This window comes from Ambystoma mexicanum, chromosome 8 (assembly GCF_040938575.1).
Source record: "Ambystoma mexicanum isolate Mex_15411 chromosome 8, UKY_AmexF1_1, whole genome shotgun sequence".
NCBI lineage: Eukaryota > Metazoa > Chordata > Amphibia > Caudata > Ambystomatidae > Ambystoma > Ambystoma mexicanum.
The window spans coordinates 44,993,266-45,020,007 of NC_090929.1; the positions used below are offsets into that span (position 1 = coordinate 44,993,266).

The window sequence follows — 26,742 nt, forward strand, 5'->3', positions numbered from 1 at the left end:
TAAATATTCTACCAAGGTAAAAAATCTGGGCTGCATTTGGCAGAGTGGCCTGGGATGTAATGCCCAGGTCTCAGCCAAGGTGCAGTCGGTATTCTAGAACATTTGCCTCCTGCGCCAAGCTCTACCCTACGTGCCTAAAGTAGATTGTGCGGTAGTGGTGGGGGCTTTGGTCAACTCAAACCTTGATTACTGCAACAGACCTCTGGCCGGAGCACCGAGTAATCAAATCCATCGTCTCCAGGAAGCACAAAATGCCGGAGTCAGATTGGTGTTTGGTGTGTCCAAAAATACCCACATATCCGGTCTCCGCCGATCACTACATTGGCTGACAGTCGAAGATCGGGTTAAATTTAAGATCGGTTGCCTGGTTTATCGGTGCTTGCATGGTATGGCACCAGCATATTTAACAAATAAATTGAAACAATACCAACCTACTCGTACTCTTAGGTCAGAGGATCAATTCCTCCTTGTAATTCCTAGGATGAAGTACAGGTCTAGAGGAGATCAGTGTTTCTCAGTGACTGGACCCAGATTGTGGAACAGTCTTGCACTATTTCTGTGACAAGCTAACTACTTGATGACTTTCAGAGCAGGTCTTAAAACTCATCTCTTTAAATAAACTTGTGACTCTGGATTACTCTTTGTCTGTATGGTCCCGTCTTTTGCAGTTGGTCCTCCTGGCCTTCTCAGCTTTATTGTTCTGATCCATCTGCGCCAGGATACGATTTGGTTAGTTGTGTGCGCGTTTACAAGTGCCTCAAAACTCAAAACTCAAAACACATAAACCCTGTACTCATCTAGCATTGTGTGATTTCTGAATTAGATCAGCCACATGCAGATGTTTTTGTTCTTGTTTTTATGTTATGATATTGTAAACATTTTATAATACATTTGGTTTTAACCATATGTGTTGTGAGACCAGTGTGATCTGATAATGTTCCAGTATATGTAGCTCTGTCAACACCCACTTAGCGTCAAAGGGAGAGGTAGCCTCGACTCATTCTTCTTTCCTATATGGATAAACCATACCTTCACAAGTCAGGACCCCCGAAACAAAAACAAAAAAAGTGTTTTTTACCCATTCTTCGATGACCACAAGAATGGAGGAAAGGGGACGGGACGTAGGAGTAAGACCGTAGAGAAACACGTTGCTCTTTACAGATCACCAATTCCTGATCCAAATCTAAAATGTTGGACACTACCTTTGACAAACTATTTGTGCCTCGCTTGGACATAGATGCAATTTCATATTGTTGGGATGTTAGATTGGTGGCACAACATTTTAAAGGGTTGGTTTACTTGGGGGTTTCCATTTCTTTTGAAATGCTAGGATAGTAGCACCTAACTCTCTCACTATTCTCAAGCAGTCGGGTTCACCATGCCAACACACCAGTTCCATGAGTTCATTAAGGAAGAAAATCAATAACTTTATTGACTATGTCAGAAATTATTCCAAGGATTTGTCATTCCATATTTCAACAGGGGATGTCCAAGGCCTACAGGCATCTCAAATTTCAGGAGAAAAGCCTTTTCTATGATAATTCTACCTAGAGTTTCAATATTAATTATAAATCACAAAGCACATACACCTATATTCCGCCTTTCGGTGATATAGATTTTAAACGGATTCCTCAAAAAACTTTTAATTGCTATTTGGGATTTACTTAATTCTTGATGCATCTGTCTAAATAATTTGGGATCATGGTACTCACTTCTCCTTTGCCTTTCAAAGGGCACATGGCAGGTAGGGAACCTGAATGGCTTCAGGCAGTTCCTTCAGGTAAGCGCTTCCATAGGGTCTGTGTACCTGCTCACAAAATACCTCCCAGGTAATCTTGTCCTGCTTTGGGAAAAGGCCTCTGCATTCAGTCCCATCTGGAAATGGCCCTCTTTAGAAGGCTTCTCCATCAGTTACTCCCAGTTGGAGTCCAAACAAGCTGCTCTCCTTGTCAGGCGTCTCTCTCGCTAGTCGCCATTTCCACAAAATTCCTCTCTTCTTCCAATGTGTTTGTGCTTATAAACCCAGCAAACTACATCCATGCAGCATCATTTGACACTGCATTCCTGGATTGGGAAGAGGCTATGAAGGTTTCCCTTCACATTCTCACACCAACCAAAGTCCCCTCCTTGCTTCCATTTGCCCACTGAGTTCTCTATGTGAAAAGGGGATGTGCCAGCTATGAATTATGAGCTGGGAGGCTAGCTCAGGGGCAACACTGTCTTGAAAGCAAGACAACGCAGAGTACCAACAGGGTCCAATCCTGAACCTGCGCTTAGAGACTGGTCTCGGGTACTAAGCACGTTAAAATAGATTCATGTATTAATTAATTAGCCCTCCATTCAGGAATAAGGAATTGCAATTAGACTGAAGTATTAATTTTCCTTATAATTTTATGTATGGATATTTGATATTCTTAAAAATGACATTAAGACTCATAAAAATATTCGAAATCTGTAGATGCCATTTGTGTTCCTGTCATTACATGCATAATGGAATTAAAAAATGCATTTTTTTTGCAAGAAATCGTACATTTTAATACATCATTTTACATGCATGTAATCCATGGTTTTCTAGTGAAACTAAATGTGTATCCGATTTTTTTCAGAATAGACTAAGAGTGTTGAAGTTACAGCCGAAAAACTAGTTCTTATGGTAAATTTGCCTTGCACACTTAAAACTGACTAAGTTATTCATTCTAAATGATTTGCATTTGTCTGGGCTTGACCTATTTTATATGCAAAAACCATTTGCCGAAAAAGACATTAGCGCCCAGGGCCTTACCTTTTTGCATCGGCTAGTGCCGTTGCTGCCCCGCAGTCCTCAGCACCCCAGCTGGCCTCTGTGGAAAGGGAAGAGGGGCTCTGTAACAGAGCCCTATCTTGCCTTTCCATGGCGGCCATCTTCGCTAAGTATTTTCGCATGGCGTCCCTGTCAATGAATGAAAATGTTTTTTTTAGCACCCCAGGTTACCACTTTCATAACATGGGGCGCTAATGGCATTAACAGCCCGTTCCAAAGCAGGAACGGGGAGTAACGGGCTGGAGCCCTCGTTAACGGGCTGAATGAAGGGCTGCCGGGCCGTTATTCCCCATTCCAGCCCTTGGAATGGGCTGTTAACACCCCATTCGCTTGAACAAAGGGATTACTTCAATGGGCAACTTATTGGAAAAGGCATTTTTCTGGAGGTCTGATACTCAGCCAAAGTTAGGGGTCGATGACTTGCCTACGTATCTGTTTATTTGAAGTCTCACAAAATGACAGACCATAAATCGATGTATTGTGTTTTAGCTTAAAAATTCAATCCCATGACTTTGGGCCTTTCTAAGACATAATGCTTGCATTGGAATGTATATCTTGGAGTTTGGAAACAAGGCCTTTATCTTCGGTAAACACAGATCTAAAGCTAAAAGTGAATGGTACTGTGTCAGAGCTTAAATGAAAATAACAGATATATTCTGCCCCTTGAGCATGTGTGTAATTGTTAATAACTTTTGGTGCATCTTATTACTGAACACTTAAATCAAGTTGCAAATTCACCATGTTACCCTTTCACATGGCGGCAAACATGCAGAAGCACCTTTAAAATGTATGTTTTCTTCCATTAAAGCAAACAAATATAGCATACTTTTCTGAGAGAAGAAGGACTAATGAATTTCGTTTTTTTCTTTATTCTTTCCAACACTAACCACTTGATATTTAGTAAAGCATCACCCCGACTATGCGTTATTTAATGGAGAGCAATACAGGGTTCCAAATTGAGATTCATTGAGCAGGAGCTAAATCCAGCTTCTGGGTGTCCAGCATCACCCAGTCGGCAGGAGAAACCGCACGGGTACCTGGAGCTATCAGAGATGCCACTTTAACATTTTTTCTATTTCGTATGGTTTAAATTCTTCCTTATTTACATTCTGAGATACTCAAAGTTAATGTCACATTTACATGTTTGGAAGGCACAAGTTGGTCCAGAGATCCAAAAGTAGCTCCTGGTAGCTGTTGGGTTCAAGCTAACCAGTGTGAGAAACGGTGTCTCACCCGCTAGTCCCCGGGGATCTGTCATCCAGATGGCCAGGACACAGCCATCACTTTTGGATCCAGTTCCTGGGGGATCCAGTGTGGGAGGATCACCTGGATGGGGGGGGGGTCTTCGGGAGTGGAAGTGTGACACCGGACGGCGAGACGCAGTGTCCCCTTGCCTGTAACACCTTTACCCAATCGTACCCGGAAGGATACATAGGGACTCAACCGCCCAACCCTTTATCGACACAAACTTTCTCACTAACAACTCACTGTGAGGGAAAACGGACTAACACCTGAGCCGTATACCTGACATGTCCCACTACAATAGTCAGGCAGGGTCAGGCAATTACTGATCATTACACACACCTGACTTCCATCATACTTCCCCACACGGATAAAAGGCGGAGCATGAAAGCACACCCTGAGCAAGGCAAATCACACGAGGAAGCAGCAGTTCCAAGATGGCAGTTTAATACAAGGCGGAAGACAGCAAGACTGAAAAGGATTGCAAGGAAGGAAATACCCCTGACCTTTTTACAGACAGACCACATCTTTCATGAGCCTTCAAGAGTAGGAAACGGAAGACCTGGAATGAAAGCTAAAGAATCCTGCATTGTGTGTCGGAGGTACCCGGGGCTCTCCTGCGTCAATAGTAAAGGCGGGCAGGAGCGTTTGCCGCCGTGGGACTGTTCTTGGCTCCTACAACAAAGCAGCACCATTGAAGTCAGCACAGCCAGCGAGTTGGGAAGACTGATACCAGCCGGCTCTGTTTGGAAACCAAGGTTGCAAGCGGCAACATTGTATGAAGACGATTATTAAGACAGCAGATGAGTGAATAAACTTTGAAGCTAAAATATGATACCGTTGACAGAGTGGTTCAGCATCACGTGGCTACTCATTCGAAAGTCTATGTTAGGTATCCAACCGAAAGGGTGCGAACGTTAAAAGAAAGAGAATTGTGAAAATGAAGTGGTCCTGCAACGGGTCAAGCTAAACACTCTGCACATTTGAAAGTCTTCGATACTTGATGTAAAACTGACATTGGTCCGAGCCCGACTGAGGGAGACTAATTGTGTTGAAGGGATCAGAGCCCGCCACAGGGGGATCCAGGGTGAACCGTGAGTCACCTGAAAAGGAAGAACCTACGAACATTGTGCGATAAAGTGAAAGGTGATAGACAGGCTCGAGCCCGGCAGAGGGAAGCCAGTGCGGAACTTTATGCTAAAAGGATCTGAGCCCACTTAAGGGGGTTCCAGGGCGGATAGTGAATCACCCGATGTGACTACTTGGGAAAATCTAGAAGAGAAAAGAATGTGTTGTCTATTTGGTTGCATCAGGCCCTTTGTGTGAAGAGACTTTGAGAAGCAAAGAGACTTACGCTCCGGAGGCCCTGATGCTAATGAGTAAACTGTGACCTGTGCTAAAGAAGCCAGCGACTGTGCTATGCTCAAGTGAACTGCCTTATCCCGTGCTAAAAACATGGGGAAGGAGGCCAACAGCCTGAAAACCTGACATATAATTTTGAACACTTTCATTTTCATAACAGTATTTCCCACACTATTTATATTTAGACACAAGGATTGGCAATAGTTTTTTTTTGTTTTAGTACAGGCACTTTTATTTTGACAAGACACCACTAGGACTGCGTTATTTGATGGTCGTAGCCTGCTCTGTAGATTTAGGATTAGATAGGCATTTATCATACCCTTTTTGAAGTTCAATAAACACCCTTGAACTGTGGTCACTTGTGCCTGTCTTACTGTTGATGCCATGCCTTCCTTACACCAGGCTCCAATATGCTAGAAGCGGGAGCTAAATAGCTCCCGGCTCCGCTCAATTCCGAACCCTGGCAATACACTCAATCTAATAACACATAACCATTAATGTAGAACGACGACAAAGACCGGTTATGTTTTCAAGGAAAACACTGCATAAAGTATGATCTCACTTATGTGTAGAATAGTTAAATTGTGTATCCCAGACGTAGCCACAAAGTTGGCTTCCGACAAAGAAAAACACATGGCTGTACGCAAGAGAGTGGTACAGTGCCAGCAAATGAAGCAGGAATATACAGTTATTTCCATACAGCAAAGTAAAGGATACTAGCCCATTAGTTTGCAGGCCCATTTGTTAGAGGCCCATTTGTTCGAGGCCCATGTATTAAGAGTTTATTCTTTCTACACATTTCTCTACAAATGTAGATGTGGGGGGTTAGGTTTAGGTATTTATTAAGGTTGCGGAGTTCTGATGGACCTCCCTCTGTTTTTATTTACGGTCAATTGTGTACATAAAATGCATTTAACAAAAGAAAATGGAGCAAATTGGACTCAAGCAATTTTTTGTCGAGAAAACATCATAGAACCAAGTAAAGTTTATAACTATGAAGTATACCAGTCACAAATTAGAAGCCATTTGTTGACATAATGCCATAGTAGATTTAGAGGACTCTGTTCATTGCTGGGAGCATGAGAAGAGTGTGAGGGGCCAGAAATGTGAGGCAGACCACTTTGTGAGGTTTTCTAAACAAATGTCATTTTATTATATTCAAAGGTTGGATGAACGCCTCAGTATATCTACTCTGACGAGGATTTCCCCGTCTAAAATAAACTAAAGGAAAAACTAACAAAAGGGTGCCTGTCCTTCACACTGTTACATACAAAAAATAAAAAAGGAAATGCATAGCAATTCAAAACAATGATTGAGTTTGCAGTCCAACCACAGTCACCCTTCATAACCTGGGCGAATTCCGGTTCCCCAGATTTGAACGTGATTCTGCTTCACAGTACAACAAAAGAAAACTAGGAAATCCTAGTTGGTAACAAAGTTCCCAAACAGTTTGATGCAACTTTAATTTGTCAACAGAAAGTTCAAACACAGAAGATATAAGGCTCTTCCTTGAACAGGTTCTCAGTTCATCAATAGCAACAATAATTGTCTTGGTCAGGATGATTTGCCACCATTGCTACCTTCTAAAGAAGTACAGTTTCTTCCTAACAGCTTCACACAACTCTTCCTTTAGCACCACAAACAACATAAATGATCTCTGTCAGAACCACACCGTAGCACTTAACTTCCACCAGGTTTACTTCCATGCCAGGCCCACAATCGCAGTTCATACCTGGTTTACTCCAATGCCAGGTCCACTTCTTCATAGGTTTGCCATCCGGGTATACTCCCCTGCCTGAACAGCATTTCCCCCAACAGCAAATGCTTCTGTGGTTAGGATCAACTGACAGGAGGTTCACAACAGCTTCACAGTTTTCAACAAATTGCAGCTTACAAACTTTCAGCAACTCTTCAGGGAAAACAAGATTCACATTGGTGCTCTTAAATACTCTTGTGCAAAATGATGCTCCTCTCCGTCTGGATATCTCTTCCCAGAAGGGTTGCCCTTTGTCCACTCTTGTTTCCCCAATACACCAGCCACCAAAGACTGACAGGGCTAGGGTATCCTTCTGTTTCTCCCTGGGTTTTGGCAATGTGTGTTTCTCCCAGCTTTTAGCATATGTTGTACAAGGTATGGCTGACATTGAAAGACGAATGGAATCGTCTGAGCGATCAGTCTTGCACAATTTAAGTCGCCAAGAAAGGGCAGCTCTAAAATCCCTGGCTGAGAACAAGGCCATTTACATTAAAAAAGCAGACAAAAGGTGGAGCCATAGTCATTTTGCATAAAGATGATTAAATTAAAGAATGTCCCAGCAGCTTAACAACATAGAATGCTGTAATAAACTACCAGACGACCCCACCAAGGCGTAAAAATGTACCCAAAAGTTACCAAAGCCGAACAAAGATGGTGTATTAGTAAATAAGAGGCAGAATTTCTAATGAATGAAAAGCCCAATATACACACTTTCTGTCTGCCCAAAATTCCTAAAACACTACAGAAACCCCTGCCAGTCACCCCATAGGGGCAGGGATGAATTCAGATCTAGAACCTTTGTCCAAGTTTGCAGGTCACTACCTTAAAGGTTTTGTGAGTAACATGAGATCCTATTTAAAAGACACCACTGATGCTATCAAAAAATATGAAAAAGTAGAATTTAATCCAACACACAATTGATTGATGGGGCTTGACATAGTCTCGCTGTATACCAATATCCCACATCAATCCACCCTAGAGGCTTATTGTTAAGCAGAACTCATAGTAACCCAGTGCCTAATTCATTTTATAATGTGGTGTGTGGAAATTGCACTCACAAAAAATCACTTTGAATTCATGGGGAATTGTTATCAGCAGATAGCAGGAACTGCCAGTTCCAGTTGGCGACTATGGCTCCATGTTTGGCAAATCTGTATGTCGAGACTTTTTTTGAAAAAAGCACAATATACCCAGACTCCAATCCTTTTAAACACAATAAAACGTGGATTTGCTAGATCGATGATATCTTGGTCATCTGGGAAGGTTTGAGTGACACAGCTGAAAGGTTCTCCAAGTGGCTTAACACCCAGACTAACCACTTGAAATGTATCAAGACTATAAGTAATGAGCTTTCCATTTTCCTTGATATAACAATTTTTATTAAGATGGACACTTACTAGTGAAACCTTATCCCAAACCCACAGATCGCAACTCATTGTTGGATTATACGAGCCACCACATTAAACATCTGCAAGATAAATTTACCTTTTCGCCAATTTTTACGACTTAAAAGGAACAGCAGCACAAAAGAGGTGTTTGAAGAGGCTACCATTTTGTCTCAGAAACTACGCAAACGTTGATATCCTAGAGAATTAGTCAAAGAATTCCCCAAGAGGGCTTATAATAACCATAGAGAAGCTCTGTAGGAAACCAAATCACCCAAGGCCACCGACAATCGGTTGGTATTTGTTTCCACGTTTTCGAATCAGAGTTTCAGTATAACAAATATCAACAAACACTGGAAAGTGCTTGATCGACTGGATCAACGTCTAGAGACCCATTTTTGCCTTTACGAAGAGCACATCTATAGGCAATTGTTTCAGTAATAGTAAACTTCAGTGGGAGAATTTGAGAGGAGGAGAACTTCAGAGGTGGAGGTTGAGGGGAAAGTGTTGGCCGGCCAGGCATGTCCTAAACACTAACTTTGATGACAAACGTGCATCAATAAAAGAGGCCAGTAATCCTCTGCAATGTCTTTTTTACTCAAAGCCAGGAGGACCTCAAAGCAAAACGGTATCAGAAAGGCAATGTAGCAGCAAGAACAGCTACCATTATGCAGGCCCTAGGCGAAGTTTTCTTTCACTCACTCTCCATGGGCTTGAAAGGATACTACCTTGTATTGACCTTCAACAGCTTAAAAATTGGCCAAGTCTACAAGTCTCATTTGATCAGTAATTGGGTCACCATGGCCAGCACAGATCGCTCCTGTTCTGGGCTAGATAGCCATGACACCCATTAAGGCCACCAGTTAGTGTGTCGGATCCTTACAGCCTACTACTTTTACTTCTTGGTTTGCTTTGGGCCTCAGCTCTAGGAGGAGAGTACAAGCTCTCCAGTTTCTTGGTTCAGAAGCTCATCACCATAGCCATAGCAATTACTCTTTCATAAGACAAACTATTGCCTAGGATGCATCCCAACAGCAGCCCAGGCCACACTTCTGCTTTTCTCTGATCAAGCATTTCATCCAATTTGAAGGCGGGCATGGCTAATGGGTATTGCATCTATTTCTGGTACGGGACCAGAACATTGCACCTTAAAGGTGATCCTGTGTTGTGAAGACAAAATGTGCTCCTACAGACGGGAGCTCAGATGATCACAATGGGTACTGTCACAACCAACCCCGTCGCAACCAGTGCCGGCCTGTTGCCAGCACTACATCTGTATCTCACGACCTGGATAGGCCAACGGGAAGCGGAAGCCCCCGAGCGTTGCCCTCTCAAAGCAGCTGCTGGGGGCAGTTCACAGTTGTTCCATGTTGTTAATCCACCTCTTCGAGTGGAAGTTGAAAACGTTAACAAGTCTCCACTTTCTAAAGCAATTCAGTCACCATAGACACGGGAGGGAATGGACTATCCACCAATACTGATCAGCCATGAGGGGAGGCGTCCAAAATACAAAGCCAACAGGAGGGTGAATCGGGTCAGCCGGAAGCGGGCATTCAAACCTTTCCTCGTACTAACATGGCCACACGCATCAAGGTTGTAACCTGGAACGTGAGGGGTCTGGGTACCTACCTTTGTCGCAACAGGATTAAATCCTACCTTCACAGGAAGAAGGTAGGACTGGCCCTCCTACAGGAAACCCACCTAACGAAGGAGTCCATCGCAACGCTTCAGACACACTGGGGAGGGAAGGGGTTCGGATCCACATACTCCAAATATGCCAGAGGGGTGTTCACATGGATTAGCCCCCAAATCTCCTTCCAACTCAACAGAGTTGAATCAGATCCAGAAGGAAGGTATGTGATATTGTGGGGCCACATCGAGCTAACTGAAATATGCATTGTTAATTCGTACCTCCCCAACAACAACATGCCAGCACATTTAGACCTGATGTATGCCAAGGTCACACAGTATAGGAACGGATTCTTTATTTGGGGGGAGATTTCAACTGTGTCAGCAACCCAGAACTCGACAGGTCCACCCCTCTCCCCGGGGGCCCGTCGGCATCCACTGCGGCACTGAATGCCATGCTGACTCGCCTAGACTTAGTGGACATCTGGGGGGAGCAACACCCAAGAGACCGGGGCTACTCCTTCTATTCGTCTCCACATAACCTCCACACCAGGATTCACTACATTTTCACTGGCAGAGAAAGCCTACCTCAGATCGACATGGTGCGATACTTGGGCCGGACCATCTCTTATCACTCCCCCTTAACAGAATGGAGCACCGCAGGGCCCAGATCTCCAATACCCACATGGAGGATGCCTACTGAGGCGCTAAAAGACCCAGCATTGAGAGACGACCTCAGGGAGTCCCAGGAGAACTACATAAAGGAAAACACGAATAGCGTTGACCACCTAAGCACATTATGGGATGCCCTGAAAGTAGTTACACAAGGGGAAATCATAGCAAAGGCAGGGGGAATCAGGAAGTACCTAAGAACCGAACTGTAGCAGTGGGCAACCGAAATTGAACAGCTTGAATCCGGCACCCGAGTATCTCAGCAGTTAGAGGATGAGCTCAAGCAAATTAGAACTGAATGCAAAAAGGCTTGGGACAGGCTAGCCAAGTTTGATTATACTACCAGGACCAACAGGGCACACACCCAGGCGGACAAACCCGGCAGACTACTAGCCTGGTTGTGCAGAAAAGAGCATCCCAGATACCCGACCACATCCTTGAAAGGTGCAGACGGCACACTACACCAGACTCAACAGGGCATCAATGACACTTTTAAACAATTCTATGCCCAGCTGTACTCCCATGACGCCCAGGTGCCCCCATGCGAGATCTCAGACACCCTGGAAGAAATAGGACTGCCTAAACTGCCGCTCGCACACATAGAAGCCCTAGACGCAGACATCACCAAGGACGATATAACCGAAGCGATCAAGTCCCTGGCCACGTGCAAAACCCCGGGCAGCGATGGGCTGCCCACCGAATTTTAACAACACTTACGAACCTGAGTTAACCCCGCTGCTGCATGAGGTTCTTCAGGAGGTTTATGAACTGGGGATCTTACCCGAGAGTATGCGTGAAACGCTGGTGATTCCTATGCTTAAACCCAACAAACCTGCTGAAGATTGTGACTCTTACCGCCCACTTGCAATGCTCAATTACGACGTCAAGATTCTGACAACGATCCTAACCAAGCGGCTTTCCAGGGTAATAGGAGGGGTGGTGCATCCTGACAAAAATGGCTTTGTACCAGGCCGCAACACCACCGCCAACCTCCGTAGGCTCCAGCATGTTTTGTCTCAAACCAACCTAGACAGGGGTTCCTATGCTCTGCTCTCCTTGGATGCCATCAAGGCATTTGACTCCATCTTCTGGGAGTGGCTGCTGGCGGTGCTCCGGGAACTCGGCTTTGGACAGAAATTCATTAGGTGGGTCAAGGTCCTTTATACTAAACCAAGGGCACGAGTGAAATCCGGACAGCTTATCTCTGCAGCGTGGGACATACAAAGGGGCACTAGGCAGGGTTGCCCACTCTCCCCCATGCTCTACATACTTGGGCTTGAACCCATTGCCATCTATTTCAGAATTTCCTTTTCGATGCTGGCATACGGCTGGACGGGACAGATCATATAATATCCCTGTACGCGGACGATGTCCTCCTCTATAAAAGAGACCCGCACCTGAACGTCCCGACCATGCTGGAGGTCCTTGGCAACTTCGCCAAAGTATAGGGCATACAATTTAGCAGAAGTAAATCCTGCCTCTTCCCATTGGGAGGCCTCAAAAGTAAACACATGGACGACCTGCCTTCATTGGAGGTGAATTGGCGCCTCACCACATTCCGCTACCTTGGAGTCAACATGTACCACACGCCTGAACTCATGCATGAAAATAACACAGCGGCAGCGCTGCTCCCTCTACGCAAGTCGATAGGGTTCTGGTCCCGACTCCCCCTGTCCATGATGGGAAGGGAGTCCATCATCAAAATGATTGTTCTCCCCAGATTTCTCTACGGATTTCAAAATGTGTTCTACTATATTAAAGCTCCCCTTTTCCGACTACTAGAGACGATACTTAAAGACTTCTTATGGGGAAAAGGCAGACACAAATTGGCACTATCCACGTTAACCCTTCCGTACAGACAGGGCGACATTCAACTCCCTGACCTGGAGAAGTATTACTTGGCAGCCCAGCTCAGCTTCGTAGCCAAATGGCTGGCTGATGACGTCACTCCAGAAACGGCACTACTGCAGCACTCAATCGCTCCAATCCGGCTGAATGAACTCATTTGGGCTCCCCAACACCTCACTGGCGAGACCCCCTTTCTTGCCGCCCTAGGAAAACAAATATGGCTTAGAACAAAATCGCTTCTCCACCTGAAGCACGCATATACCCCGGACATTCCGCTCCTTTCCAACTTGTGCCAGAACAGTGTCGATCTAGCAACCATTAGATATTGGGAACGGCTGGGAGTGTACACCTGGGGGGACTTATATAACGAAGACTCCTTCCGAGACTTCTCCTCCTTACAATCTGAAGATGACATACCCAGTGGCCAATTCCTTTGGTACCTAAAGATCCGGAAACTAGCGCGAACCAAATGGGATACTTGGCCTGATGAGCCCGAATCCAACCCCTTTGTAACACTCCTGTACAGTTTGGGAGGGGGGTGGAGACCAGTGTCTCAAATATACTGCCACCTCATAGACAGGCCTAATCCCTGCAGCCTTGAACTAAAACTCAAATGGGACAGAGACCTGGGGCAAAAAATGACCGATGGAGAATGGGAGAGAGCACTGGCGTTCCCTAAAGAGGTTTCTAGGAATTCCAGATTCAGATTGATCCAGCTCAACGTACTGTATCGCTCGTACCTAACACCGCACAGAATAGCGAAGATCTGTGAGCAACCCCAGCATAACTGTCCATGGTGCAACAGAGATAAAGCGGACCTAATGCACATGTTCTGGGAATGCGTCAAGGCCCGACAACTCTGGGCCGAAGTTGAGCGAACCTGTAGGGGAGCTGGCATGACCAGGTACGAGTGGACCCCCTGAGAGTGCCTTCTAGGGACTTACCCCAGATTAGCTAAAATTAAGCACACAGTAAAGCTCATGGACCTGGCATGCATCCTCACCAAAAGGACCATTGCCATGGTGTGGAAACGACCAGATGGCCCACATTTCCATGCATGGCGCAACGAACTGGAACGCTGGGTGACGGCGGAGACTTCGGCCTGGGAAGAAGGCATTGCCAGGTCCCCTGAGGACGCGAGTCAGGCACTTGATGCTTGGAAGGCCCTCACATGGGCTTTGTTCCACCCCTCCAATGACGACAAACCCCCTTGAATGATTCACCCCTATGCTTACCGATCTATTCATCGCAAGACACCTGAATAGACCACCGCCTGAATGTACCTGGTCCCCCCTCCTTTCGAACTCCTTCCTTTCCCTTCCCGTGTTGACCCTCTCAAAACGAACTATTTACCAACCACTTGGAGACAATTACTGTTATTGTTAAATGCTTCATGTTGAAGCTGTTTATTGTTCATTAAATGACTATCTTATATAGACAAATTTATTTCATGCCGCAGTTGGCACCCACTGCCACACTGCTGTTGTACCTATTATAAATGCCAATAAAGAAATTTAAAAATAAATTGCATCCATTTCTGGAGACAATGCCCTCACAAGGATGTACCCTTCTGGCAAGAAGTAGTCCTTCCTCACATACCCGGTGTCTCTTACAAGACTTAGCAGGATTCAGCATTGCTCAAGGAAGATACTTGGAATCCATTTGCTAAAACATATTGGAGATACCACTAGGCCAATACATTGCATCCGGGATAGGACTTGAGGGTCCTCTTCCCACTCTCTAAGGTGCACAAATGCACCTTTGTATCTCGGAGGGAAAAGCAGCAGCCATCTCAGAGCCGAGATTTCCTGTCAGGACTTTTCCCAGACAACCGGGGTGTCGCTTCTAGTGGTTGACATTTTGTTACAGTCTAATCAACAAGATGGTTGGGAGAAAGGGTCACTATTCCACCTCTGCGTGATCTCTCCACCTCTCGAGTGCTAAGGGTACCCTCGATCTTGGGGGGCCTTGCTGTTGCTGCTGGGATTGAGATGACTGTGTGGAAATCTGATGTAGCTTGTCCCTGGATGTTTGCAGAGGCATCAGTGCTTTTATTTGGACCCTAGCGGCTTACCACCCAACAGTACCCTGGAATAAATCGCATAAGTCCAATTAGAATGTACCCAATGCTCTTGTATCCCTGAGAAACTAAAATTCAAGAATGTATCTTTTTGAAGAAAATTAAAAAGACTATAGCACCTATACCTCTTACAAACAGTCTGCCTTTTTGGTGTAGTAACTAGGATTCCCAAGTTTCATAAAATATCCTGCAAGTGCCCCAAATACGGCTGATATATTGTTTATTTTTAGCACACTGGCTCAGCATCACTTTTTTCATGCAGGCACAGGTTGCTAGAGGCTCGTCCAACTCCAAAATCGCTTTAGTACCTGCCAAAGGCAGTTTGCTTATTAACACTACTGCCATGTACTCAAAGCTTGCTCAGAAGTCACAACGGCCCAGCCAATTTCCCCGAAGGCCAGTATTTTGTTTTTCCTTTCTATTCTGCGTGCTTCATTAAGCCAAGCAGGTATGAGGGCAAACTTTTTTAAAATAAACTATTTTATTTAAATGTAATATAAAAAATACAATACAACATAAACAGTAATCAGAACATCAGAACATCAGAATCAATGCCAACTCCCACAACACCCTCACCTATCCCTATAGCCAGAGTGAACCTCTGCACACAGCCCAGATTAACACCGCTACCAGGTGTCAGACTGCATTAAAGGATACACACTTTAGCGTTCTTCCCATTTCCCACAAATGTTCTCAAATTTAGCACCGCAACCCCTTTGTTTGTAAACCAGCCTCTCAAAATACATGTACTTGCTCATCCCCACTCTCCACTCCAATAGTTCAAGACCATCTGCCGACCCCTATTCCCTAGCGAGATCTCTTTCAGCCACGGCCATTGCAGTTGAGGTCTTTCCGATTGGAAGTGCAATTCAAATCCCTCCACAAACCCAGCAGAGCAATCTTGTTGTGCGGGATCCGCTGCCAGGACAACACTTGGTTGATTTCATCATGGATGCGTGGCCAATACATTGGAGTGTTGGACATGCCCAAAGCACATGGAACAATTTACGTGCCAGGGAACCTCTTGCATTTAGGATGGAAGTTACCTTCCCTCCTGTCCATCATAACCACCCTAGTGGAGAGAAATAACGGATTTTAAATTGAATAAGCTTGAGTTTAAAGGGGATCAAGACACCTCTCTGAGTGGAGAGCTTCCACCCACTCTGCTTCCTGCAGACGACCCAGGTCCTCCGCCAGCTAGTGCTGATTACTGGGAATTACAGATTCCTCCGCTACCTCTTTCTGTAAAGGGAAACATTCCAGAAAGTCACAATCTCCCCTCCACTGAACAAGGAGCTCATGTCTCAGGTGTAAATACTGGGGAAAAAACACCCTTGCACTAGATCAAATGCCTCAATGAATGAACACAGCTGTCTGTTAGCGATTGCATCGTCCACAGTAATTCTCCCTGCCTAAATCCATGCCCTTAAGCCTGGAAGTAGGGAAATCCACATTCCCACATAAGGGGGAATAGTGCCGCAATCTAATGTCAGGTTTGCACAATCATTAGGACCCTGCTCGGGGGCGCAGCCAATCAGGTTGCTCGGATTGTGGGATGAAGCCTGCGTTACGAACAACCTGGTGGCTGCTTCCCCGGCCTGCCATCTTCCCCCAACCCTCCTTACCCTTAAAATAATGTTCCCCGTCCTGCAAGTGGGATGCTGTAGGGTGTTGCCTGAAGAAAAAAAATTCTTGGGAAGGCAATCATTGTTAAAAGAGTCACCCTTGCCATTGGCAGGATTACCTCTCTCATAACATCAGCCAAGAAACTGTGAATCAAGGGCTCCCTGTTCAGTCTGAAGAAGGTGGGCAAACTGCTAAGGCACAAGACGCCCTACAGCCGAGACAATAGTTTTGTGTGAGATTCTAGGCTTGGTGCTTCTGGAAGGAACAAGTTACTTACCTGTAACTGTTGTTCTCCAGCATGGGTCTGGCATGGATTCACATGCTCATTAATATTCCCCGTCGTCAGGCTGGGAATCCTCGGTAAAGAAAAATCAGTATCAGTTTCTGTCTTTCGTAGTAGTAACCAATCACTGATCTCTGCGTCATACTGACCACAGCCAATGACTGCCCTCTCCCTAAGCCCCGCCTCTGGCAGCCATCTTCATATTTGGTAGCACGTGAAGTGGCAGTATGACCAAGTGAAGAGCCGCAGAGGGGTAGGCGGGAGGGTTCGCATGTGAATCCATGCCAGACCCATGCTGGAGAACAACAGTTACAGGTAAGTAACTTGTTCCTTCTCCAGCATGGGGTCTGGCATGGATTCACATGCTCATGAATATAAGAATACATAGCAGTACACACATGCACAACCACGGGAGGTGGCAAAAGGCTCAACATTAAGCAATACAAAAACTCAACATTAAGCATCTCTTACCTCCTCACCAGGCTCACCTTAGGCGAACAGGTTGCGCAGCACTGCTTGGCCGACCCTGGTCTCCTCCCTGGAGTCCCGATCGACGCAGTAGAATCTCGTGAAGGTGAGCATCGACCTCCACGTAGCAGCCCTGCAGATGTCCAGCAGGGGCACACCAGATAAGAACGCCCTAGTAGCAGCGATCGCTCTGGTCGAATGGGCTCTCGGACGGCCTGGCAGCGGTCGGTTAGCCATCCGGTGGCAGTGCATGATGCAGCCGGAGAGCCATCTGGAAATAGAAGACTTCGAGAGAGCCTTCCCTTGATTCACAGGTCCAAAGTTCACGAATAGCTATGATGTCCTCCGAAAACTCTTCGTGCGGTCCACGTAGAACTTCAGCGCTCTAGCCACATCCAGCGAGTGCAAAGTCCTCTCGGCCGGCGACGAAGGAGACGGGAAGAAAACAGGTAACACCAGGGGCTCGTTAAGATGGAAGTCCGACGGCACCTTGGGCATAAAGGAGGGGTGCGTCCTAAGCACCACCCTCGAGGCATGGAAAGTCAAGTACGGTGCTTTGCAGGATAGGGCCTGGATCTCTCCCACTCGTCGTGCAGAGGTAATGGCCACCAGGAATGCAGTCTTCCACGACACAAACTTCATCGGTGCGGAGTGCATCGGCTCAAATGGGGGCCCCATGAGCCTGGTCAGCACCACGTTAAGTTCCCACGCCGGGGCCGGGGCCTTCACCGGTGGGAACGACCGGAACAGTCCTTTCATAAACTCTTTTACCAGTTGATGGGACCACAGGGACGTCCGTCCTGTGGTTCTGGTATATCTGGAGATCGCCGCCAGATGAATCTTAATGGAGGCATGAGCTAGCCCAGCCTTTGCCAGCGATAGCAGGTACGGCAGCACTTGAGGGGCCGTAATCCGTAGGGGGTTGATCTTCTGTGCTCGGCACCAGATAGAGAACCTCTTCCACTTATGACCGTAGCATTTGAGAGTCGAGGACGCCCTGGCCTTTGCAAGAACCTCTCTGCAATCGGCCGGTATATCGTAGCCTCCAAACTCTAGCGCTGCAGGAGCCAAGCCTGCAGGTTCAGCTACGCCGGGTCGTGGTGGAAGATGGCGCCTCCTTCTCTGGAGAGAATGTCCGCGTCCGCCGACAGCTTGATGGGAGGGGATGTTGACAAGTCCAGAAGGTCCGGGAACCAGATCTGCCTCGGCCACGCCGGTGCGACGAGGATCATCCTGCACCGGGACCTCTTGAGCTGGTTGATGAGTCGGAGCAGCAACGGCAACGGAGGGAACGCATACAGGTATAGGCCATCCCAGGGGAACGAGAACGCATCGCCCATGCTTCTCGGCTGGGGAAACCTGCTGGCGAACCTCTTGCACTTCGAGTTCGTCGCTGTTGCGAACAGGTCGATTTGAGGTTTGCCCCATCGTCGGAAGAGTTGATCCACCTGATCCTGGCGCAGTTCCCACTCGTGACACGCGCGCAGCTCCCTGCTGAGCGAGTCGGCGATGGTGTTTCTTTCTCCTGCCAGGTGGAAGGGAACCAGGAACATCCACTGGGCGAACGCCCAGTGCCACAGATCCTGTGCCTCCTTGGATAGAGCTGGGGATCTGGTGCCTCCCTGCTTCCGTATGTAAAACATTGTCGTGGTGTTGTCTGTGAAGATCCGCACCACCTTGCCCTTGAGCGACGGGAGGAACGATTTGAGAGCCCAGAACATGGCTCGGAGTTCCAGGACGTTGATGTGCAGGAGCATCTCCTCCGGGAGCCAGAGGCCTCTTACGTGGAGATCTCCGGTGTGGGCGCCCCAGCCTTCCAGGGAGGCGTCTGTCGTCACCGTCTCCTGGTACGCCGGCGTCTGAAAGTCCTTGCCCGCCGTGAGGTGCGCTCGAACGCCCCACCACAGAATCGCCCGCCGGAACACCTCGTTGAGGGGGACCCTGTCTTCGAAGGTGCCCGTCGCCTGCATCCAACGGGCGTCAAGAAATTCTTGAAGAGGGCGTATCCGTAGTCTGCAGAGGCGCACCAGGTAGATGCAAGAGGACATCATCCCCAGGAGGGACTTGATGGACCTCACCCTGGCCACGTCCGTGGCCAGCAGACGCTGCACTTTGCCTAGAATGGTCTTCGTCCGTTCTTCCGACGGTGCCGCCAGGCGCCTCACTGTATCGAGCTTCGCTCCCAGAAACAGGGCCACCTGCGACGGCACCAGGTGGGACTTTGGGTAATTTATGGCGAATCCCAGGTCTGTGAGTAGCTGGACGGTCCTCGCAGTGTGTTCGACGGCGAGTTCCCTCGTCCTTGAGCGGATGAGCCAGTCGTCCAGGTAGGGGTAGACGTGAATCCCCTGCAGGCGCAGCCGCGCAGCCACAGGTGCTAGGCACTTGGTAAAGACCCTGGGGGCCGACTTCAATCCGAACGGAAGTGCTCTGAATTGGTAGTGGCGTCCCTGGACGACGAACCTGAGGAACTTTCGGTGACATTTGAGGATGGGAACGTGGAAGTAAGCATCCTCCAGGTCCAACGACGATAGAAAGTCGCCTTCCTCCAGCTGTCCCAGCACGTGCTGGAGGGTGACCATCCTGAACTTTTGTGACCTGATGTATTTGTTCAAACGACGAAGGTCCAGGATGGGGCGCCAGCCGCCCGTCTTCTTCCTGACGAGGAAGTACCTTGAGGACACCCCGGAGCCCCGGAGCCTCTTCGGGACAAGCTCGATGGCGCCTTTCCTGAGCATCGCCCGTACTTCCAACAGCAGTTGCGGGACGTGATTTTCCTTCCTGGCCACAGGTGGAACGTGAGGGCACTTCTTCAGGAATTCGATAGAGTGTCCTCTTGCCAGGGTATCCAGCACCCAACGGTCGGTGGAGATGGACTTCCACACGCCGACGAACTTCGTCAGCCGGCCTCCCACCGGGGTGCTTCGGTGGGGGCCCGAGGCCACGGCCGGTTCAGTCCTGCTTGGAGGTGGTGGCCTTGCCGCCCTGGCCACCTTGCCAATGGCGGCGAGGCGCTCCCTGCTTGCCACGACCCCTGTAGGCCTCCTGAGACGAGGAGCGTGCCGCCTGGCGGTAGGATGACGAGCCACCGCTGGATCCCTTGGAGGCACCCTGTTTGCCTCCGGAGCTCCGAAAGGGCCGTCGTTGCTGAAGGGCTCCTAGGGCGCGGGCCGTCTCCGTGTCCGTCTTTATGGCTTGAAGGGATTCGTCCACCGCCTTCCCGAACAAGTTGCTGCCGTCGAACGGCATGTCCAACACCCTGGTCTGGACGTCCTGACGGAAGTCGGTCGCCCGGAGCCAACCCCGTCGTCGTAGGCAAACACCGTTGCCCAGCTGGCGGAACCCGGTATCGGCAATATCGGTTGCCACCGTTATGGCGTGGTCCGACGCCACCACGCCTTCTTGAAGTATTTCCAGGGCCTCGGACCTCTTGTCGTCCGGTAGGAAGTCCAATATGGGGGCCAGCTTAAACCAGAGCTCCCTGTCGTAACGGGCCACGATCGCCAGGGCGTTGGCCGCTTTGATCGTCGTCGCCGCCGACGAAATGACCCGCCGCCCCATGGCGTCCAACTTCTTTCCCTCGCCGTCCGGCGGGGAATTCGACGTCGAGGCTCCTGACCCCACCGCTTTCTTCTTCGCCGCCGCCGAGACGACCGAGTCTGGCGTTGGCTGGGCCCTGAGGCACAGGGGAGCGGTTTCGGGGACCCGGTACTTCTTCTCGTACCGGTCCCGTTTCGCTGGTGCCGTGGAGGGGTTCTTGAGAACCGACAGGCCCTCCTCCCAGATGTCATCGATTAGAGGCACTGCGATGACAGTCTTCCTCTTGGCCTCCCGGCGCTGATAGAGGAAACCTTCCTTTTTCTGCTCCTCCGGGCAGAGCTGGAACAATTCGGACGCCCTGGCGATCATGGCGTGGAATGAGCCAATCTCATCAGGCGGCGAGACCCGTTCCATCGTCGTCGCCCTCAGAACCCGTCGTCGAGCCCATCGCACCGTCATCTCCCGACTCGTGGGAGGATGAGGAGGGAACTGTAGGCCTTACGGGGGCGAGTGGAGGAGAGGGTTGGGTCCTCCGTCGTTTGTTCTGAGGACTTCCCGACGGGCCAGGTTGCGGGTCCTCCGGCCTGGGCCGTGGTAATCTCGTCCTTATCTCAGAGCATTAGGACTGGATCGCAGACAAAATGGCCGCCAAGCTATCCTGAGGCCTAGGTTCCGGCTGCGCCGGAAGGGAAGGCTGCTCTTCCTCGCCATCGTCGTTTTCCTGGGTTTTCTCCCGAGGATCTTCTTTACGGGATCGAACCTTCTCGAATTGGACTTCGAGATTCCTCACGGCCTCGGTCAGTTCCTCCTCCGAGGCTGACTCCGAGCTCGAGGAGGCTACCGTGCCCCCCCTCGCTTCTTCCATCATGGTGGCCATGACGATGGGCTGAAAAGAGGATTCCCTCCTTGGCGGCAGGGAAACTCTAGTCCCGGAGGCAGTCTCCGCTGGCGGGGTCTCTGCCGGCTTGGCCAGAGTTGTCGCGATCGCCTCGATAGAGGCCTTTGCCTGCTGGGTAGGGGCCTTCACCACCTTAGGTGCGTCCCGGGCCTTCTCCGAGATCGGACGGGGCTTCTCCCGAAGCTTACCCGGGGTCTCGGACTTCCTCTTCCCCGAACCGGAGCGCTGGCTCGCGGTTGACGGTGCCGAGGATCTTCTTTACGGGATCGAACCTTCTCGAATTGGACTTCGAGATTCCTCACGGCCTCGGTCAGTTCCTCCTCCGAGGCTGACTCCGAGCTCGAGGAGGCTACCGTGCCCCCCCTCGCTTCTTCCATCATGGTGGCCATGACGATGGGCTGAAAAGAGGATTCCCTCCTTGGCGGCAGGGAAACTCTAGTCCCGGAGGCAGTCTCCGCTGGCGGGGTCTCTGCCGGCTTGGCCAGAGTTGTCGCGATCGCCTCGATAGAGGCCTTTGCCTGCTGGGTAGGGGCCTTCACCACCTTAGGTGCGTCCCGGGCCTTCTCCGAGATCGGACGGGGCTTCTCCCGAAGCTTACCCGGGGTCTCGGACTTCCTCTTCCCCGAACCGGAGCGCTGGCTCGCGGTTGACGGTGCCGGGGAAGGCGCGCCCTGCCTGGCGACTGAAGAGCCTGACCTTTCGGCGCTCCCGGAGCCAGCGGACTCGCGGCGCTTGGCCTGGTGTTGGGCCCCCGTCGCCGGGGTGCCCGCACAGGACTTAGAAGCCCGCTCGGACCCTTTCTTCTTCTTCTCACCTGTTGAGCCCTTCTCCAACCAGCTGGCGAGACGGGATCGACGGTCCCTCATGGTCCGCTCCGACAAGTTCTTGCAGAACTGGCAGTCCTTCTCTACATGAGTCTTGTCCCCATGAAGACAGTAGAGGCATCGCGAATGTTCGTCCTCCTTAAACACATTCCAGGGCAGCTGCGAAACAGCTTGGGTCCGGGTGACGAACTCGCGTCCTGGGCCATCTCGAAGTAGGCCGCGAATCTTCTGGAATCCTCCAAGAAGTTGATTCGATGAAATCTTCACCCTTGAGGGGCGTACGAAAATCCCGCAACGGGTAGCCGTTAACGGGAGTAGAAACGGTGGAGCTGGAGGCTCGATTAACCGAAAAAATGTGAAAATTCACCTGAAAAAGCGCGAAACACGCAGTAAAAGCTCGAGAGCTAAGCACGAGGACTCCCAACACTTGAACGTGCGGTAAAAATCTGAAGATGGCTGCCAGAGGCAGGGTTTAGGGAGAGGGCAGTCATTGGCTGTGGTCAGTATGACGCAGAGATCAGTGATTGGTTACTATTACGAAAGACAGATCAGAAACGAAACTGATACTGATTTTTCTGCACCGAGGATTCCCAGCCTGACGACGGGGAATATTCATGAGCATGTGAATCCATGCCAGACCCCATGCTGGAGAAGTGGGCATACACACAGGCAGCTGAATGAGGCCAGATCCATCCGGCAGTGTGACCCTGCTGCCCTCAATAAAGCAGGACTTTGGGTGAAGCCTAAGTCTAGAAGAGTATTCTGTCAGGCTGGCCCACCGGGATGCCACTGTGGCCCAGCCTCTGCATATCGAACATGGATAAGGTCATTCATCACATACAAACCAATAAAACAAAGTGCATTCTTCATTGAAAAAGCCAAAACAGTTCAGGGTAATTCAGATGTAGGCAACTCCTCTACAGTTATCTTACCAGGTATCTTCCACAACAACCTCAAAGTTACCAAACTGGCCAACAAAGCAGCAGAATGGTCCACTGTTGGCTGTGCACAGTGTGGTTTAACAGGACGTTATCAACTAGGTGACGCACCACAGTTATAGGGCCTCATTACACGGTAGGCGGTAAGGGTTTACCAGTACCGGTAAGGGCACCGGTACTGGTAAACCCTTATCGCCTTACTACGAGTTCCCTTTGCCGGACCCGACCTTAACGGCTGGTTTAGGGTGCCGCAAAGGGACCTCGGTGCTAATTACGGTACTGCAAATTGCAGTACCGTAATTAGCTCCTTCCTTATTCCCATTATGCCCTATGGGGGCAAAAATGGGAATGGGGAAGTGCCTTGGTGAATGGGGAATTGCCGCCCCGCTCACCTTGGAGTAGGGCGGTAATTCCGCCATCCACCAAGGCAGACACAGTAAAATACTGAAGGCAACCATGGCGCTAATAGCGCCATGGTTACCGCCTACCGTGTAATGAGGCCCATAGACATCATTCATGCATTTTACGCAAAACGATGACAACAAGAAGAAGGTGAAACTGTGTGAGAAGTTAAGCAGTTGAAAACATAATTCAATAACACGGGCGAGGGGCTGGTGAGTAACAGATCATTAGGGACTGTGAGATACCCAGGAGGAGATATAAGGAAAGCCAGGTGGCACTACTGCTGGATAACGAAGGGAGAGGAGCTGCCTGCAAGGCTAGAGTATGTGACTAGAAGGGTATGAAGCACACTCACTTGAACTCCTCCTCCTCCTTAGAATTCTTCTTGGGCTGATATTTCTTGGACAGATTCCTGCAACAAAACAAAGACGCACATTAAGAGTCGATAAAAGCTTCATGCATCCACATTTATCCAAAAGGTTTCTATAGTGGAAACCAAGCTCTGCAGGTTAACAGTGTTGTGCAGCAAATTCACAAGATCTCACAGAGTGAAGAATTACAGAAGGAAGCACAGCAGTGCAGCAGATCCTGGAAGATAAGGAACCAGCAACAATGTAGAGGAAATATAGACGGAGTACAGTGGATCAGGTGGTGTACAGAGGCTATGGTGCAGTGGACATAGGGTGCATACACAGGAGCCTATGGTAGCAAGGACAAGGCAGACTTATTCTGGTAGGGTTAATGCCAGGTCTGCAATTGCCCATGCTACTGAAATATATGATTTTATTGAGGTGCATTACATTGGGCCACATTGCGGGTCTGGCGGTAAACCTGCCGGTGATACCGGAGGGTGGCCGCCGGACCAGTAAAAAATTACCAGAGCCTGACTTCCCGGTGCCACCAGGCGATTCCAAGTCCTGCAACTGGAAAGTCATGCGCCAGCAATTTCATTAATCCCCATTCCCATAGAGTCCTATTGGACTCTATGGGAATGGGAACAAGGGAGCACCGTTAACAACGGTGCTGGTGCTCCCGTGACAAGTCTGCCTACCGGGTCTGCTGCGCCCGGCAGGATCAGACCTGTCGGACACAGCAGCTCCAGCAGGCAGACTTGTAGTTTGCCGGGCCGGAAACAACGGTGCCGGTAGGCTTACCGGCACCATTGTTTCCAGACCGGCAAACTTAAAAATGAGGCCCATGGACATTTTATTTGTAAGAGACATGGTTCTCCGATACTTGTCAGGCATCTTTCCACCATATGATTCCAGATGGGTTTTTAATACAATTTGTGAACCGTGAGTGCATGAGAGGGGGAAGTATAGCAGTGATTTATAGATCTTCACTATCTAGACTCCCTAGGCTGGGATAGGGTGTCACAAGTGGGTCAGTTGTGTGAGAAACCAAAGGGTATCTCACCTGCTGGTCCTCAGGGACTTGTTATCCAGGTCGCCAGGACACTGCCATCTCTTTTGAATCCAGTTTCTAGGTGTGGACCAGTGCGGGAGGATCACCTGGATGAGGGGTCTTCGGGGAGTGGGGGTAAGATAGCCGATGGTGAGACCCGGTATTCCCCCGTTTTTGTTAATTTACCCCCATCCTATTGTTTAGGATCTTCTGAGGTCCCAACTACCCCCAACCCCTGTTTTAAACAAACACTGGGCTGAGGAAGAGGGTGACAGAGTAAACAGACTAACTCTCTCACATCATACTGGACATATCCCGTTAATCGGGTCAGGCAAAGTCAGGCACTTTACTCCAAGTGCATACACCTGATACCAATTAGCTCTCCTCACACAAATAAAAATCCACACCTAAAAACACACTGAGCAAGGTGGAACACGAGAACAAGCAGAACTTCCGGGACGAAGGCAGACCTACTCGAGCACAGCAACGGACCAAGGGACGAGAGCAGCGGGCCGAAAACCCCAAAGCTTCCCTACTGGAGGCCTTTGCCTCCAACAGACCACGAAAGATGCGTGGAGAAGGCCAGATCCCAAAAGGGAAGATTGCATTGTGTTTCAAGGACGCCAGCGACCCTCCTGGGTGAATGGCAGAGTTGGGGAGGCGAGGTCAAGCCTGTGGTACTAACATTGACTCGAAAAGCAGAAAACGCAAAACAAGAAAGAAGCGCACACAGCCGGTGAGTTGGTAAGCGACATGAGAGACCGGTGTATGTTAAAGCGAAAGACGTAACATCACATCACAAGTGAAACCTGCATGCGTGTGGATGAGATGCGAACAAAGGCAGACCGGTGAATGAACTTTAAAGTAAAATACAGCTGCAAGATCAAACTGAGTGGTCCGGTGAATGGAAGTGGCCCATTCAAAAGTCTCTATGAAAGGTGCATTGTTTGAAGCTAAAGGGCGAACAAACAGCAAAAGTGAAAGTAAATAGTGAACGTTGAGTCAAAGTGGTCCTGCGGTGGTCCTTTCTCCATGGATTATCTGTGTGACAAAAGCAGTGCCATAGAAAAAATAAACAAGGAATGCACTACAAACCTCCAAAGGGGCCTCATTACGAGTTTGTTGGTAAATCCATTCAATTACCACCAAACTTGGTTACCGTTACCGCCACTTGGTATTGTGAAGTTACCATGGGATTAGAAGTGGCGGTAGGAGCTCATCCGATCAAGGCGAGGAAACCAATGGCCTACGCTAATTGACACAGAATTGACATCCTCCTCCTGCAGGAGACTCATGCCATCAAGAAAGTTACAGACGCGTTTGCCCTCAACTGGGGCCCTATGAAAGTTGCTAAGAGCTACTCCTTGCATGCCAGAGGAGTGCTTACAGTGGTGCACAAGCGAACCAACTTTCAGTTATCCAAGACCGAAATAGACGAAGAGGGCCGCCATGCAATTATTTGGGGCACACTGAATAATTAAGAAGCGATTGTGATCAACTCCTAGGGCCCCCACACAGATACTCCGGGCTTCTATCTGAAGATCTTGGCACTGATATCACCAGTAGGACAAGCCAACATGATTTG

The 26,742-nt window shown here is 48.9% G+C and overlaps 1 protein-coding gene across 15 annotated transcripts in view; it reads right to left on the bottom strand.

The window, feature by feature from the left end:
• FNBP1 (formin binding protein 1) overlaps positions 1-26,742 on the bottom strand; it is a 1,284,153-nt gene that overhangs the window by 1,004,790 nt on the left and 252,621 nt on the right. For all 15 annotated transcript variants that reach the window (XM_069609253.1, XM_069609251.1, XM_069609250.1 and 12 more), the window contains exon 3: positions 24,109-24,165. In XM_069609253.1, the coding sequence (XP_069465354.1) occupies positions 24,109-24,165 (57 nt within the window). The remainder of the gene's footprint in view (positions 1-24,108; positions 24,166-26,742) is intronic.